General features: G+C 35.7%; 1 protein-coding gene across 1 annotated transcript in view; it reads left to right on the top strand.

Moving 5' to 3' along the window:
- Positions 1-1,863, top strand: part of LOC125046116 — a 2,712-nt gene extending 849 nt beyond the window's left edge. The window contains exon 3 of the mRNA XM_047643761.1: positions 1,146-1,863. Within this exon, the coding sequence (XP_047499717.1) occupies positions 1,146-1,592 (447 nt within the window). The 3' untranslated portion in view covers positions 1,593-1,863. The remainder of the gene's footprint in view (positions 1-1,145) is intronic.
- Positions 1,864-14,408: the final 12,545 nt, after the last annotated feature.

The raw sequence follows: 14,408 nt of genomic DNA, 5'->3' as shown, positions 1-14,408 counted from the left end.
ATTTAGTCCAGTTCAGTGTAGTGTTTTTCTGAAATTACATAAGCCAAGATAGTGCATTGAGGTTGTTGGTGAGTCTAAGTCAGTATAATACTAATAATTTATCTGCGTCTCCAAGTTGCATAAAATATGTTTTGGATTTGTTTCACTAATATTATCTCTGTCATGGTTTTCTGTATGGGAAAAAGCCTACAATAGCAAGATAGCTAAGAATAATAGGATGACAAATATGTTTTGTTAAATATTAACAATAAATCTGCATCCGATTGAGGGTGAAATGAAATATTACAATTATCATTATGCCTTCTATAACTTAATAGAAGGTATCAGCCCTTTAAATTCCATTATAGGGTCTGCTACAGTACCCCAGTCACATTCACAGAAATTTTCACAGCAAATATTTCCGAAAAACTTGAAAGATTTCCTCACTTGAGAAATTATTTTGTGAACTTTTTATAAACTAGTTATTTTTACATTGATACATTAATTTTCTTTATGATAAGATAGAAAGGTTATATAAGTAAGTCTATCTAAAAGAGTACTATACTATTACTATATTATAGTTAAATATTTCCCTAAAACATGAAATTCTTACTCACTTCAGAAATTATTTAAAATGAATTGATGAATTAGTTATTTTTGCATCATAATATTTTTTTTTTATGACAAAGTTGAAAGATTATATGCAGTAAGGCTACTTTCTTAGCACCTTGGTGCAATACTTTCTACTATTTTTATTTGTTTATTTATGTACATTCTCTCAAATAAGTATCATTGCCTCGTAGGTAGTTAAGAAATTTGAACGAAGCGCGTGGCTTTTTAAGGGTCTTTAGACAGTGTGTCAGAATATCTTTAAGTTTTTTTTGATTTTATGAAAAATTATCTCTGTGGTTGCTAAGGACAAGCAAATGAAATTCATTACTCAATTTTAACTGCAATCTACTCAAATATCTGATACAGCAAGATTGTTAATTTACTAGATTCGATTAACAATATCTCCTAAATTGCTGAAAATACTTTTATCATTTTTAAGCTTGTTTCTTCTTGTTACAAATTTTACCAATAACTTATGACTTTTCTTGCCAGATTGTATCACATAAACATGTTAAGTATGTAACATCTTACATTTGGTGATGTATTTGTTGCAGGCATCAACTGAACAGACTGAGGAGTTGGTATGGACCGGTGTCATTAATGAATTGGTGGACGACCCTCTTACTGATGCATCAGCAAAGGACACAGATATTCCTTCTGCTTATTGCAACTCAACAAGTGAGGAATCATCAAGAACACCATCACCACTCGAAATAATTCCTGTCACCCCAAGGACAAAAAAGAGGAAAGCCAGTAAAGTTGATACCAATATGAATACAATTATGGAATCCTTTTCTACTGTCCATACAGCTTGGAACAATATTCAACAGTCAAAAATTACTAAACCCAAGAACCCTGCAGCAGAATTAGTTAATGCCTTTATGGAGATGATTCCTGAACATCAACCAGAGTTGAAGAGGAAATTCCATAATGGTCTACTGGCATTGGTGAACCAAGTGTCCCAAGAGTTTACAGAACCTCCAAGTAAACCACAGGATTAGAACTGTTGATCCAATCGTTTAAAATGTGCAATATTTAGGCTGTCGTAATTACTCTTTTTTTTTTTTTTTTTTTTACTAGTCAATATAGAAATTTGTACTTTTGTTTTTAAATACTTTAAGGTAATATTTAAAAGGCTGTGATCTTATTGTGATGGTCTATGTGCTCATACATTTAAGGTGTTATTTATCCTAGTCTAGTTTAGTTATATATACTTAAATATATATATATATATTTTTTTTTTATGAAGGAAAAATAAATTTAGAATATATATAATTGTTTTTTTATTTGATTTTTCCTTTTACATATACATAATATAAACATTAAACAAAACAATAAAAAGAATCAGGCACTGATTAACTGAACAAACATCACAATAAACATGGCTTAAAAAATACAAACTTAACCTTATAACATGCACTTTACATTTCAACATTAATGAAGATGTGCCATTCTCTCTTGCCAAGGTACAGCACCTCTGGTAAGGAAAAATTCTCGGAAAGTATCCCTTACAATTTTAGCATCATTTGAGTGGCCTCGTGCAATTGCTTGAAAGTTTTCCATCATATTTGGCAACTCCTGCCATTCGCCCTGAAGCACAACTGTTGCAAAAATGATGTATTTATATTATTTGGTTTAGATGCAATTGGCTGCATAAGTACTCTAAACTTTGAGGCAAGAATGCCAAATGCATTTTCAGAGACTCTTCTGGCTCGTGACAATCTGTAATTAAAAATTGTTTGTTCTTTGGTGATGTTTCTTCCAGGATATGGCTTCATTAAATAGGTCTTGAGTGGAAAGGCATCATCACCTACTATAACATATGGAGCCTTTATATTTGTGAAGGGCAAATTTTCAGATGGAGGGATTTGCAACTGCTGTCTCTCTATGCATTCACGGAGTGTACATTTATCCCATACACCAGCATCACTTGCACGGCCCTTTGCTCCAACATCTACATATAAAAACTTGTAATTGGCATCCACTAAGGCTAGCATTATGATGCTGTGGTTCGTCTTGTAGTCATAGTACTCTGAGCCAGAATTTGCAGGTTTCCTTACGAGTACCCGTTTGCCATCCATGGCTCCTAGACACAAGGGAAAATTCCATAAGTTATGGAATCCAGAAGCTACATCTTGCCATTCCTCTGATGTTGTTGGAAGCTTGAGATACGAGTCCTTCAGCACAGAGTAAATGGCCTTGCACACTTCTGGAATTATGGCTGCTATCAGGTTGTGGCTCATTCTATAGGACCATGCCAGTGCACGCCTTGATTGTCCTGTTTTAAAAAGGAAAGGAAATCTCTAAGAACCATGTAAATTGTTAAATAGCTATCGATAAATCATCACCATCGTCCCCGCTGCGCGGGGACGATGGTTCTTTCTTGAGGAGAAGTGTGACCACATCCCCGTCTACCGATAATAGCTGGTGTTCGTGTGTAGGGGAGATCTCCTCATACAAGTAACTAGTGTGACCGTAACTTTAAATTACCGATCCTGATTTTCCCATTCCTTGAATTGGTGGGAAATTGAGTTTTTCTTATTAATACCATTACTATCGATACTGTTATTATTGTTATTGATGTTATGATTATTACATTGTCATTAAAATATTTTAGACAATGAAATGATACAAAATAAACCTTTCCTAAAGTGAAAGAAAAGGGTAAAACGGTGAGATAGGTAGTTCTGATAACTGGCCATTTGGTGATTAAGAACTTGTTGCACCATCTATGTGTAAATACAATAAATAAACGTGTATTACAGTGGGCATGGCATGTATTCTTGCCACATGGGGCGAATGGGTTAACAGCCATTCATTCTACTGCAGGACATAGGCCTCTCTCAATTCACTTATTGAGATGAGCCGCCCCACATCCATCCATGACTGAGTACTTAGTGCGAGAAAATTGTCTACTCTTCCCGCCCTGCCTCCCGCAGGATCGCGGTTGCAAGATCTCTGTAAGTAAAGTCTTGTCACTGTGTTATACAAATTCGTCCTTCCCGCGCATGACGTGACGTGGCGTAAAGCTTGGGATTTCGACGCTAATCAGTCTTGGGTAGAATGTAGACCCGCAGAGTTCTTTCTCTCTCTCCCGTTTTTCGTCGCACGACTGATGCGCGGCAATGACACAATGCACGCAGTTCTGTACAGGATTCATACATATGAATGGGTTTTTTCGACTGTTCCAAGGGACCCGACAACTTTGGGGTTCTGGGAAAAAGGGATCATAAACCCTTTGCACAGACAAACAGCGTACGGGTTTATTCCCCGATGAGGTAATTTTAGCATACGTTGTGTGTCGCGCCTGTTTTTAGGAAGCGCAACTTGAATAATAAGATTTATGAATCTTGTTTTGATCGAAAAGAAAGTTATTTAAAAAGGGCACTAGAAAATATGTCCTTATTGTATGGGGATGTGTATGTATAAAGTATTATTTTAAGATTACACACACACAACACACACACACCACACCACCACACACACAACACACACCACACAACCCTACACACCAACACACAAAACACACACACATACACACACACACAACACACACACACACACCCCACACACACCCACACAATATATATATATATATATATATATATAATATATACATATATTCGTATATATATATTCGTATATATATATATATAATTCGTATATATATGTGTTATGTGTATGTGTTATGTTATTTTGTGTGTGTGTGTGTGTATTGTCCTATGTCTATATTGTGTATAAATGTATTTTATATATGTATATCTTTTTATATAAGTATGAAATGTGTATGTCGAATATTACAACATCTTTACATTCATACACCAACACCCACATATATATATATATATATATATTTGTATGTATATCGTAAATGTGGTATATATACATAAATTTAAATAAAAATTAAAAGATATATTTTGTGTGTTATTTTTATTATATATATATAATATTTATGCTTACATTATATGTATCTATATACATGTATAATTATATATATATTATATTAAATATAACATAAAAATATATATGAATAAACACCCACAACCTAAGTGTGTATATATTAAATACACACACCACACAACAAATATATGAAGGATGTATGTATGTATTCAGAGTGTGTTTGGGGAACAAATGTTCTTCAAATAACACACACATAAAACAGTTTTTTTCTGGACTGTCAGAAACAATAACAAAAAACGGCCCCCGAACAATGTTTGTTTTCCAACGCGGTCGGGAGAGAAAGCTTCGTGGAAAGCATAATTGAAGCTTTAGTAGCTTAGTAATGGCATGAATGAATTTGGCGGTGTGTTGAGGGTAATTGTGAAAGGGCGGGGTTTAATCTCTTATTTAAGTTTGTGCATTTCTTTTAAATATGATTTAGTTATACGTTACCAGCATATAATACTTTCGTTCGGGAATGTTTCCAGGCGTATGCCCAAAAGGGAAAGATACCGGGACTTTCACCGATATTCTACAGCGTGATTTATATATATAAAAATATATATAATTTTATATATATTTTATGTGTGTTTTTTTTTTGTGTGTGTATGTATGTATGTATGTTTTGAATATACACACTTTTGGGAATAAATAAATGATAAACAAAAAAATAAATGAACACACAGACACAGCACACACGCACACACGCCACACGCACACACACACACACGAAACACACACACACACGCACACACACACCACACACACACAACACACAACACCACCAACATCACACACACACACATACACAACATACACACACACACAAAACTCATAACATGTACACACACAGACACAACACACACACACACACACACACACACATACACACACACACACATATGGCAAGGTAAGTATGAAATGCATGGTAAATAGTGTAGATGTAGTTGTAGATCACGGCCCAATGGGGGAAGGGGCAAGTCTAAGGATATGAAAGCACAGGTTCATTTTTATTAGAAAGGCAAATACCACAAAAAAAACCCAGGGGGGGGGGGGGGGTCATCTTGAAAGGAGTGTTTATCTAATTATCATCAGAGAGAGAGAGGAAAGAGAATGGGGGGGGGGGCGGGGGAGCCGGGGGAGAAAGAATATTATCTTATGATTAATTTTTTATTATTATTATTCTTCATTCATATTATTTTTTATTATTTCATTAATTTTTACTATTATCATTATCGTTATTTTTTCATTATCAATATTTATTCCTTTTTTATTCTATTATCATTATCATAATATTTTCTTCTAGTTTCTTTTTCATTATATCACTATTACTTGATTATTTTTTAAAATTTTATTTCATATTAATCCTCTTCCCATCCTCATCCACTCCCCATTCCCATCCTTTTCTCCATCCCCATCCTCTTCCCCACCCTCATCCTCTTCCCCATCCCCACCTTCTTCCCATCCCCCCCCTCTTCCCATCCCCCCCCCTCTTTCCCCCCCCTCTCATCCTCTTCCCATCCCCATCCTCTTCCCCCCCCTCATCCCCTTCCGCATCTCCCTCATCCTCTTGCCACTCATTCCTTCCTTTTTTTCGACATCAAGATAAATTACATTCCGATCCACCCCAAAATCCGGTAGAAAAATATCCATCAAATAACCAAGCACAGGTAAGACAAGTTTCCCCACAAACTTAATTTGCATTTTCATACATTTTCGTATGGGCAGTCCGAGTTTTGAGTTTGAGAGGGAGAGAGAGAAGAGAGGAGAGAGAGAGAGATGAGAGGGGAGGGAGAGGGAGAGAGAGGAGAGGAGAGAGAAGAGAGAGAGAGGAGAGAGAGAGAGAGAGAGAGAGAGACGAAGAGAGAGAGGAGAGAGAGAGAGGGAGGGAGAGGGAGAGGGAAAGAGGGAGAGGAGAGTGAAGAGAGAGAGGAAGGGATGGGGGTGGCAGGAGGTTGAGATTGTTGTGTCTGTGATAAAAGGTTAAACGAGTTTGACCTGTGTACGCATCGGTAAAAGTAACAGAGAGAGAGAATAATGTGTGCAGAACTACTTTATGGTTAATTTTCTATAGTGTTTAACATTTTTTTTAGTTATGAACCAACGCCGAATTTTCACAGATAAGACAGAAGTCATTTCGGAAAAAGTATCTACTTAATACGACACTAAGGTGGTGTTTTTGCCAATCAAAGATTCTGACTGATAAAAAAATTCCAAAATTCAGATAAAAAATGCTGCTGACGAGATGAAAAGCATATTCTAAAAAAAGAAACCACCAACGTGGTATACTGAGAAAAGAAAAGAAATGTGCAAAACATTTAGGGTTGGACTGCCTAGAATAAGCTGCGTGAGAGACTCCCACCATCGAAGGCTGGGGTGTCGAACCCTTAGATAAATGGACCTGCAAAAGCCAGTACGTTATGTGTGTATATATATATATTATTATATATATTATATTATATATATTATACTATATATACACACTTAACGGTACTGGCTTTTGCGGTTCATTTATCTAAGGGTTCGACACCCCAGGCCTCGATGGTGGAGTCTCTCACGCAGTTATTTCTAGGCAGTCCAACCCCTAAATGGTTTTGCACATTTCTTTTTCTTTTCTCAGTATACCGTTGGTGGTTTCTTTTTTTAGGAATATGTTTCATCTCGGTCAGCAGCATTTTTATTTCTGAATTTGGATTTTTTTATTCAGTCATAATCTTTGATTGGCAAAACACGCAAGCTTTGTGTCTGTATTAAGTATCTACTTTTCGAAATGACTTCTGTCTTATCTTTGAAATTCGGCCGTTGGTTTCATAACTAAAAAAACCTGTGCTTAAACACTATAAGAAAATTAACCATAAAGTATTCTGCACACATTATTCTCTCTCTCTGTTACTTTTTACGATGCGTACACAGGCAAACTCGTTTAATCTTTTTATTCACAGACACAACAACTGCTCCAACCTCCTGCCACCCCATTCCCTTGTTCTCTCTCTCTCACACCCCTCTCCCTCTCCCTCTCCCTCTCCCTCTCTCTCTCTCTCTCTCTCTCTCTATCTCTCTCTCCTCTCTCTCTCTCTCTCTCTCCTCTCTCTCTCTCTCTCCTCTCCCTCTCTCTTCCCCTCCCTCCCTCTCTCTCTCTCTCTCTCTCTCTCTCTCTCTCTCCTCTCAAACTCAAATCGTGACTGTCTATACGAAATGTATGATAATGACAAATAAGTTTGGTGAGGACTTGTCTTACTGTGCTTTGGTTATTTTGATGGATATTTTTCTTACCGGATTTTGGGGGTGGATTCGGAATGTAATTATCTTGATGTCGAAGAAGAGATGAGTGGCAAGACGGATGATGGAGATGAGGAAGAGGTGAGGGTGGGGAGTGAGGATGAGGATGGGGAAGAGGATAGAGGTGGGGAAGAGGTGGGGGCTGGGAAAGAGGGTCGGGGGTGATGGGGAAGGAGGTGGGGATTGGGAGGTAATGAGGGTGGGAAGAGGATGAAGGCTGGAGAAAAGGATGGGGAATGGGAAGGGATGAGGTATGGGAAGAGGATTTAATATTGTCAAATGAAATTAAAAATAAGAATCATAGTAATAGTGTCATAATGATAAAGCAAACTAGAAGAAAATATTATGATAATGATACTGATTATTAAGAATGATATTGATAATGATAATAAATAACGTTAATGATAATGTAATTATAATGAGAATAATAATAATAATTACTATGACTGAGAAATAATTATAATTAATAACATAATCATAATGATAATATTTTTCTCGCTCCCGTCTCCCCCCCCCCCCACATCTCTCTTTCCTCTCTTCTCTCTGATGATAATTAGATAAACCACTCTGCAAGATGACGTGGCTTGTGGTTTCCTGTTGTGTATTTGCCTTTCTAATAAAAATGAACTAGTGCTTTCAATTTCTTAGACTTGCCTTCTCCAATGGTCCGTGATCTACAAACTTACATCTACACTATTTACCACTGCCCATTTCATACTTACCTTGCATATGTGTGTGTGTGTGTATGTGTGTGTTGTAGTGTGTGTGGTGTGTGTGTGTGTCTGTGTGTGTACATGTTTGTTGTTTGTGGTGTGTGTGTGTGTGTATGTGTGTGTATTGGGTGTATATCTATTTTGTGTGTGTGTGTGTGTGTGGTTGTGTGTGTGTGTGTGTTGTGTGGTGTTGTTGTGTGTGTGCGTGTGTGATTGTGTGCCCTGCGGGGTGTGTGTGTGTGCGTTGTGTGCGTTTCGTGTGCGTGTGTGCGTTTTTGTGTCTGTGTGTTCATTTATTTATTTGTTTATCATTCTATTTATTCAATGTGTGTATTATTCATACATACATACATACATACACACACTTCACACACAACATATATATATATATATATATATATTATTTATTTTATATAATCACGCTGTAGAAAGAAATATCGGTGAAAGTCCCTGGTATCTTTCCATTTTTGAGGCTTTACGCATGGAGAACATTTCCTGAACGAAAGTATTATTATGCTGGTAAACGTATAACTAAAATCAATATTTAAAAGAAATGCACAAACTTAGAATGTAGAGGATACCCTGCCTCTGCACAATTTACCCGTCAACACACCGCAAATCATTCATGCCATTATAAGCTATAAAGCTTCAATTTATTCTTTTCCAACGAAGCCTTTCTCTCTGGAGCCGCGTTGCGAAAAACAATACATTGTTCGGGGCCGTTTTTTGTTTATTGTTCTGACAAGTCCAGAAACAAACTGTTTTATGTGTGTGTTCATTTGAAGAACAATTGTCTCGCAACACACTCTGAAATACCTACATACATCCTTATATTATTTGTGTTGTGTGTGTGCTGTATTTATATATACACCATTTAGGTGTGTGTGTTATTCATATATATTTATAGGGTGTATATATATATATATTATATATATTAATTATACTGTATATAGTACATTTATATGTAAAGCAATATATTTCTATATTTATTTAATATATATATATAACAACACATATATCTATATTTATATTTAAATTTATGTCATATATACACATTTCGATATACATACATATATATATTATAATATATATATATATGTGTGTTGTGTGTGTGTATGAAGTGTATGTATGTATGTAAAATATTCGTAATACACTATACATATTATATACGTACTATATACATATATATATACATTTATACACCATATATAGACCTTAGACATAATCCACACACACACACACACATATACATTTCCACATACACATACACATATATATACGAATTTATATATATATTACGAATTATATATATACGATCATATGTATATATATATATATATTTAGTAAGTTTATATATATGTGTGTGTGTAATGTGTGTGTGTGTGTATGTTGTGTGTGTTGTGTGTGTGTGTGTATGTGTGTGTGTGTGTGTGTGTGTGTGTGTGTATGTGTGTGTGTGTGTGTGTGTAGTGTGTGTGTGTGTGTGTGTGTGTGCTGTGTGGTGTGTAATCATTATAAGACTACATATACATTACACTTCGCTCTATACAATAAGGACAAGTTTCTAGGTGCCCATCTTTATTTGACTTTCTTTTTCGATCATACAAGATTCATAAATCTTATTATTCAAGTTGCGCTTCCTGAAACAGGCGCGACACACAACGTATGCTAAAATTCCTCATCTGGGAGTGAAGTACTGCTGTTTGTCTGTGCTAAGGGTATGTATGTGCTCGTTCAGAAACTCAAAGTTGTTCTGTCCTTGGTAAACAGTCGAACAAACCATTCCATATGTATGAATTCCTGTACATGAACTGCTTGTGGGCATTGTGTCATTGCGGCGCAGTCAGTCGTGCGAGCGAAGACGGGAGAGAGAGAAAAGAACTCTGCGGGTCTACATTCTACCCTAAGACTGAATTAAGCGTTCGAAATCCCAAGCTTTACGCCACGTCATCGTACATGGCGGGAAGGACGAATTTGTTAACCAGGACAAGACTTTACTTACAGAGATCTTGCAACCGCGATCCTGCGGGGGAGGGCGGGGGAATGAGTAGACAATATTTCTCGACTAAGTTACTCTGTCTGGTGGATGTTGGGCGGCGCATCTCATAAGTGAATTGAGAGAGGCTCTATGTCTGCAGTAGAATGATGGGCTGTTAACCCATTCGCCCCATTGTGGCAAGGAATACATTGCCATGCCCACTGTTAATACACGTTTATTTATTGTATTTACAACATAGATGGTGCAACTAGTTCTTAATCACAATGGCCAGTTATCAGAACTCCTATCTCACCGTTTTCCCCTTTTCTTTTCACTTTAGGAAAGAGTTATTTAGTTATCATTTCATTTATGTCCTAAATATTTTAATGACAATGTAATAATCACTAACCTCAATAACCAATAAACAGTATCGATTAGTAATGGTATTAATAAGAAAAACTCAATTTCCCACCAATTCAAGGAATGGGAAATTCAGGATCGGTAATTTAAAGTTACGGTCACACTAGTTACTTGTATGAGAGATCTCCTACACACGAACCCGCTATTTTTAAATCGGTAGAAGGGTTGTGGTCACACATCTCCTCAATGACTAAGAACCATCGTCCCCGCGCGCGGGGACGATGTGATGATTTATCGATAGCTATTTAACAATTTACCTGTTCTTAGTGACTTCCTTTCCTTTTTTAAAACAGGCAATCAAGGGCGGGCACTGCATGGTCCTATAGTGGAGCCACAAACCTGATAGCAGCCATTAATTCCAGAAGTGTGCAAGGCCATTTACTCTGTGTGAAGGACTCGTATCTCAAGCTTCCAACAACATCAGAGGAATGCAAGATGTTAGCTTCTGTGATTCCATAACTATGGAATTTTTCCCTTGTGTCTAGGAGCCCATGGATGCAAACGGGGGTATCGTAAGGAAACGGCAAATTCTGGCTCAGAGTACTATGAGCTACCAAGACGAACCACAGCATCATAATGCTAGCCTTAGTGGATGCCAATTACAAGTTTTATCTGTAGATGTTGGAGCAATAGGGCCGTGCAAGTGATGCTGGTGTATGGGATAAAATGTACACTCCGTGAATGCATAGAGAGACAGCAGTTGCAATCCCTCCATCTGAAAATTTGCCTTCACAAATATAAAGGGCTCCATATGTTATAGTAGGTGTTGATGCCTTTCCACTCAAGGACCTATTTAATGAAGCCATATCCTAGGAAGAAACATCACCAAAGAACAAAAATTTTTAATTACAGATTGTCACGGCAGAAGAGTCTCTGAAAATGCTTTGGCATTCTTGCCTTCAAAAGTTTAGAGACTTATGCAGCCATTGCATCTAAAACCAAATATATAAATACATCATTTTTGCAAAACAGTTGTCGCTTCAGGGCGAATGGCAGAGTTGCCAAATATGATGGAAAACTTCAAGCAATTCACGAGGCCACTCAAATGATGCTAAAATTGTAAGGGATACTTTCCGAGAATTTTTCCTTACAGATGGTGCTGTACCTTGGCAAGATGAGAATGGCACATCTCATTATTGTTGAAATGTAAAGTGACATGTTATAAGGTTAAGTTTGTATTTTTTAGAGCCATGTTTATTGTGCGATGTTGTATTCAGTAATCAGCTGCCTTGATTCTTTTATGTTCTTGTTTAATGTTTATGTTATGTTATGTAAAGGAAAATCAAATAAACAACAATTATATATATTCTAAAATTTATTTTTCCTTCATAAAAAAAAAATATGTATATATATATTTAAAACACGTATATATAAACTAAACTAGACTAGGATAATACACCTTAAATGTATGAGACATAGACCATCACAATAAGATCACAGCTTTTAATATTACCTTAAAGTATTAAAAAACAAGTACAAATTTCTATATTGACAGTAAAAAAAAAAAAAAAAAAACAGTATTACGACAGCTAAATATTGCACATTTTAAAAGATTGGATCAAACAGTTCTAATTCCTGTGGGTTTACTAGGGGGGGAGGTTCTGTAAACTCTTGGGACCACTTGGGTCACCTATGCCAGTTAGGACCATTATGGGAATTTCTCTCAACTCTGGTTGATGTTTCGGAAATCATCTCCATTAAAGGCATTAACTAATTCTGCTGCAGGGTTCTTGGGTTTAGTAATTTTTGACTCTGTTGAATCTTGTTCCATAGTGTATGGGACAGTAGAAAAGGATTCCATAATTGTACTCATATTGTTCAACTTTACTGGCTTTCTCTTTTTTGACCTTGGGTGGTGACAGGAATTATTTCTGAGTGGTGATGGTGTTCTTGATGATTCCTCACTTGTTGGTTGCATAAGCGAAGGAATATCTGTGTCCTTTGCTGTATTGCATCAGTAAGGAGGGGGTTCCACCCAATTCATTAGTGAACCGGTCTCTTACCAACTCCTCAGTCTGTTCAGTTGATGCCTGGCAACAAATACATCACCAAAGTAAGATGTTAACATATCTTAACATGTTTATGGATACAAGTTCTGGCAAGAGAAAGTCATAAGTTATTGGTATAAAAATTTTAAAATTTTGTAAACAGAAGAAACAGCTTAAAAATGATAAAAGTATTTTCAGCAATTTAGGAGATAATGTTAATCGCAATCTAGGAAATTAACAATCTTGCTGTATAGTTATTTGTGTAGATTGCAGTTAAAATCTGAGTATTGAATTTCTAAGCTTGTCCTTAGCAACAACAGAGATAATTTTTCATAAAATCAAAAAAAAACTTAAAGATATTCTGACACACTGTCTAAAAGGGACCCTTAAAAAGCCACGCGCTTAGTTCAAACATTTCTTAACTACCTACGAGGCAATGATACTTATTTGAGAGAATTGTTACATAAATAAACATATAAAAATGTAGAAAAGTATTGCACAGGTGTAACGAAAGTAGCCTTACTGCATATAATCTTTCAATTTGTCATAAAAAAAAAATATTATGATGCAAAAAATAACTAATTCATCAATTCATTTTAAATAATTTCTGAAGTGGTAAGAATTTCATGTTTTTAGGGAAATATTTACTATAATATAGTTAATAGTTAGTTACTCTTTTAGATAGATTATTATATAAACCTCCTCTATCTTATCATTAAGAAAATTAATGTTATCAATGTAAAATAACTAGTTTATAAAAAGTTCACAAAATAATTTCTCAAGTGAGGAAACTCTTTCAAGTTTTTCGGAAAATATTTGTGTGAAATTTCTGTGAATGTGACTGGGGTACTGTACGACCCTATAATGGAATTTAAAGGGCTGATACCTTCTCTTAAGTTATAGAAGGCATAATGATAATTGTAAATATTTCATTTCACCCTCAATCGGAATGGCAGATTTATTGTTAATATTTACAATAACATATTTGTCTTCTAATTATCTTAGCTATCTTGCTATTGTAGGCTTTTTCCCATACAGAAATCCATGACAGAGGATAATATTAGTGAAAACAAATCCACAAACTATTTTTGCAATTGGAGACGCAGATAAATTATTAGTATTTACTGACTTAGACTCACAACAACTCAATGCACTATCTTGGCTTATGTAATTTCAGAAAAACAATACATCTTGAACTGGGACCTAAATTCTATCTCAAAAAATACTCTTGCACAGAAATTAATTTAGGAAATCTATTTATACCATCAAAAGTTAATATATGTTATAAAACAAACAATGATATTATATGAATTTAGTTTCACTTTAAGGGAGATTAAATGGGTGTCAGAGCTGCCTATATAACCGGCTAAAGATGTAAACAATGTAGGCTTACCGTAGAATCCTCAGGCATTCAACATGGTAGGAATTGCTTTTCTACTCGTTGTTAGACAGGGCTGCATGAATTTGCAAGCAGAATAGTACCCCATTTTACAGCTGGTG

Source organism: Penaeus chinensis, chromosome 38, assembly GCF_019202785.1.
Source record: "Penaeus chinensis breed Huanghai No. 1 chromosome 38, ASM1920278v2, whole genome shotgun sequence".
Classification (NCBI taxonomy): Eukaryota; Metazoa; Arthropoda; class Malacostraca; order Decapoda; family Penaeidae; genus Penaeus; species Penaeus chinensis.
Note: the sequence above shows the minus strand (reverse complement) of the source record. Positions and strands in the feature narration are given on the sequence as shown.